Source organism: Loa loa (genome assembly GCF_000183805.2).
Source record: "Loa loa unplaced genomic scaffold supercont3.458, whole genome shotgun sequence".
In the NCBI taxonomy this organism is placed as follows: domain Eukaryota; kingdom Metazoa; phylum Nematoda; class Chromadorea; order Rhabditida; family Onchocercidae; genus Loa; species Loa loa.
Window position 1 is genome coordinate 11,088 of NW_018108638.1, and position 4,165 is coordinate 15,252.

A 4,165-nucleotide genomic window follows, 5' to 3' on the forward strand; every position below is an offset into this window, starting at 1 on the left:
GGTCATATACAAACTGACGTATATCAGAACCACTCATCAACTCCTGCTGAGAGCAGGAATGAAACATTGGAGTTGGTGGACAGCATGAATTCATATTTTTTACTGCTTTTCAATGAATTCACCTTTGATGTCTTCAGTATATAATACCGATATTGAAATGCTTCGCTTAGTTGCAAATGTGCCATTTATTCTAATTTGTATTATTGTTATACAGCTAATATATCCATTTATTTCTGCTAAGCTGTGCCCATGAACAGCAAGCCATACCCACTAATGATTTTTCAGGATATTGAGCAGCAGAATAGGCTACTGATTTTTTCTGCTACTAAAGCAATTCGAAACGCTTCTATATTTTTGGATGTTGTGATTTTTTAAGTCAAAAAGACCCTCCAGTAGTTTGAATATAATCATTGAATTACAGTCTGTTGCACCGAAAGTTATAAGAACACATTAGAATAATGCGACATTAATGTTGAACAAAGTGAAATGAAAATGAAACAGTGGAAGGGCACCTACCGATTGGGGAGGTTCTGAAGATGACAGTGTTGATGGATTTACGTCACTAAACCCCTCGCAAATAGCTGGCGAAGTTGTTATCATATCCTCTTCATGGCCACTACTTACTAATACTGATGACGGAGATGTAATCTGTAAAACAAAGCAATCTGTCTGTTAAAGGGTGAAAATATAAAAAAAAACTCAAAATTTTAAATTATTGTTGAATATATATAAAACAATAAAGTCGTAGCGTTGTTCAAGATCAGGATATTGACTTATCACATATCAAAACTTTCAGCTAAATATGAGTGTAAAGAAAGTTATGTCCAGACCAAAAACGAAGTTTCCATTTCGAAATTCAAATTGATCAAATTGATAGACACGAAAACTAATTACATACACAACTCGGATTGGGCAGAACAGAAGATTTCTGGTTTAAACTTTCTGGGAATCGTAGATTTGTATCAGTTTCTTTGTTACTGAATGAGCATTTCCTCTGACCTTCTTTATTCCCCGTTGATCTGTATCAAATTAGTAAAAGGAACAATCGAAAATCTTGTAAATACCATACGTTAACCAATCCATAAGAAAATCAGAACTAATCTAAAATTATTATCTTTACTACCTTTAGATGCTAATCAGAATCTTCCCTCAAAAAAATCGTAAATTCATTTTCCTGATATCAAAGAATCAGTAGCAGTATTACTGAGTCTGGCAAGTGATTCAAAATAAAAAGTTAGTGCAAGGTAATGGAATTTTCAAATAATTGTTTTCTAGTTTAGTGCATGCAAAGAGCCCATATCATCAGTTGGATTTCCGATTTTTTTAAGGATTGGTCTGAGTTTTAATCTAGGAATAATCCTTTCATTCACTTTCGGGAGAAAAAGAATCAATGGACTCCGGAAGTAGGCATATTGAAGTATAGGTCTTGCTCCGTGCTTTAAAAATGAATCTTAATCGTATGTTGGGGATACAATGGGACTTCTCTCTCGGAGAAAGTTATTTACAAGCTAAACCGTGCGTTTAAGCAACTGATCTAATTTTACAATGGACAATTAAAGGCTCATAGGTGATTATGGTTCATAATCCGGGAATTTCTAACTGTTAAAAGACCCACCTCTTCTGCCGTGCTTCTGCAGGAATATCACTAGAGACTTCCGCTGATGTTACAGCTGTTCGTTTCTTCAACATTTCTTCAGAACGATGTATTCTGCTAACAGGTAATGGGGGAGAATAATCGTGTACTCGTGCAGGGCGACGTTGGCGTGGCTCGCGTCTCTGCGGTATACGTATACGCAATGGTGGAACGCGACGTGACTCCTCCGCTGTAATTGTATTTGGACGCCGTAGCGGTTCCATTATCAAGTTAACACCCAGTGAATGTGCTTCACACACCTGGTCTATTAATTTGGCGATAACACCAGTTACAATGTCGTCCTGATCCCCTTCCTAAACATAAAAAGTATTTACAACAAATCATTCGTAGGAACGTAGAAACTCCAAACTAAGGTTGCAAAAGAAGATAACCCATTAATTGTTAAAGGCTTTTGTCGATAATATGTTAACATAAACATCGTGATTATGAAACATAAACATCCTCTGATAATCAAAATGTTGTGCAAAAGCTCAACCAATCAAGATGATTAACAATCAACAAATGGCTACTTACCTTTTTGGCGTCAAAAAGCCGATTATTGGCATCACAGGAATCATCTTCATCACCGGTTTCCACAATATGTAAACGTTCATCATCCTGCAAAACAAGTCTTTTACACTTTGCAATTTCATGGAACTTTAAGTTCTAAGAGAGTGGCTTCTTTTGATCATCTATTGCAACTACAAGTGGTTTTCCCATGTGATTTTTTAGCATCCTTTGCTTTTCTAAGCAAAGAGAAACAAAACTAACATCATAATCATCATCTTTTACGGCATCAAAAATGTCATCCATTTTCCTGGTGCTATTAGTTTGGGATCCATCTACAGTGTTATTGAATATCACCGACATACCCGAATCCAGAACTTCAATTTTCGAATCCTCATGCTGAAATGAATTTCATTTTGGATGAAATTAATTTCACAATAAATTACTGAAATATCACTCAAAAGATTTCGATAATAATCTTTACAAGCTGAATGTGTGACGAAATTCTACAACATATTAAGTCAACTGATAACTGGAAAATCAGAATTCCATCCAATTCTTTCTTTCATTACTGCTTCAGAATTTTATTATTTTTGAAACTCACCTCATCAGCTTCATTGCCACGACCATCACTGCAACACAGTGAGTGTGACACACCTGTTACACACGCTGTGGATAGTGATGCATTCTGCGCTGACTGAAATTTGGACAAAAAATGCATGTTATTTCTTGTTACGATATTCTTCAAAGAGAAGCCCCTCTAATAAAACTGATAATTCCTCTTTTTCTTTCATTCTTTGGGTTTTACTTGGAGAAAGAATATTTTATATCAAATTGACAACAATGAAGTTCATCGTGATGGGACATTGCAAGTGATGTACACCAATTTTGAGGGACATTTTTCTTCTGCAAATAATCTCATTAAAATTAAAATGCGGAGACTTTTCACTAATTGCACAATTATATCCATTCCAAATTCCAGAAAGAATGACAACGGAAATAAAAAATTAAAATCCTTACTTCTAAGTTCGAATCCTTCAATGAGGTTATCGATGAGCATAAGGTCAAGGGAGCATTCTTCGGTGATCCTGAGTCTGGTGTATTTTCACCGGAGACATGAAATGTAAAGCTAAAAGTAAATGATTACGACAAAAACGGAAATTTATAATAGTGAGGAAATAAACTGCAGTTAAATTAAAGCGCAACAAGTGATATTTAAAAACGCACCCATCAATCACGCATTGCAATTAAAAAATTTATCCATTTCAAAAAACTTTGACATCAAACGCCAATCAGTTTTAACAAAGCTTATTTTATTTAACATATCCCCATAGCGAGCTTCTCAAAACATAAAATTATCCTAGGCATGTCACATTTTTAAACACAAATATGAGCAATCAGTCCATTTCCTATTAAATCTTTGTTTATTTTCTTATTTATTCGAAATGACAAGCGTGAAATTATATGAACAATGAGTCTTCTACTTTCCGAAAGTTTGACAAGAAAAAAGGGAAAACCAATACACAAAAATCCACAAGAATCCCTACTTCTTACGAGGTTTGCCTCGCTTCAATTTGATCAGCGCTGCTCTTTTCCGTGGCTTCCCTTTTGCAGTCTTGGAAATTGATATATTTAATGGAGTTGGCGATTCTTCCTTCGCAACATGACGTACCGGTGTTTCGGCAACTGAATTAGCAGAAAATATTTTTCCTGCAGTAGAATTCACATTCAACCGCTTTCGCCCTCGACGGTAGTGATCAGGTGGTTTAGAGGCCCCTGTCACTTTTTTTGCTCAGAAACGACACTGTGTTCAGTATTTATCGCAATATCATGTATCACTGAGGCTTCATTTTTTGACTCATTTTCAACATCGTTTTCAGAAGACAACTGTAAGGAATTTATGTCATCCGAGTCCTTGCCGTCTGAAAAATTGAATTTTGCAAAGTTGATTTAAGAATCGAAAGATGGTTAGGACAGGATGAAAAATGCAAAAAAAAAAGATGGTTAGGACAGGATGAAAAATGA

General features: G+C 35.4%; 1 protein-coding gene across 1 annotated transcript in view; it reads right to left on the reverse strand.

The window, feature by feature from the left end:
- Window positions 1–4,165, reverse strand: part of LOAG_18707 (hypothetical protein) — a gene marked incomplete at its 5' end in the record, with an annotated part of 13,667 nt that overhangs the window by 6,726 nt on the left and 2,776 nt on the right. The window contains 8 exons of the mRNA XM_020451370.1: window positions 517–648; window positions 899–1,019; window positions 1,616–1,947; window positions 2,168–2,251; window positions 2,405–2,539; window positions 2,745–2,837; window positions 3,161–3,269; window positions 3,688–3,916. Coding sequence (XP_020304850.1) covers window positions 517–648; window positions 899–1,019; window positions 1,616–1,947; window positions 2,168–2,251; window positions 2,405–2,539; window positions 2,745–2,837; window positions 3,161–3,269; window positions 3,688–3,916 — 1,235 coding nt within the window. The remainder of the gene's footprint in view (window positions 1–516; window positions 649–898; window positions 1,020–1,615; window positions 1,948–2,167; window positions 2,252–2,404; window positions 2,540–2,744; window positions 2,838–3,160; window positions 3,270–3,687; window positions 3,917–4,165) is intronic.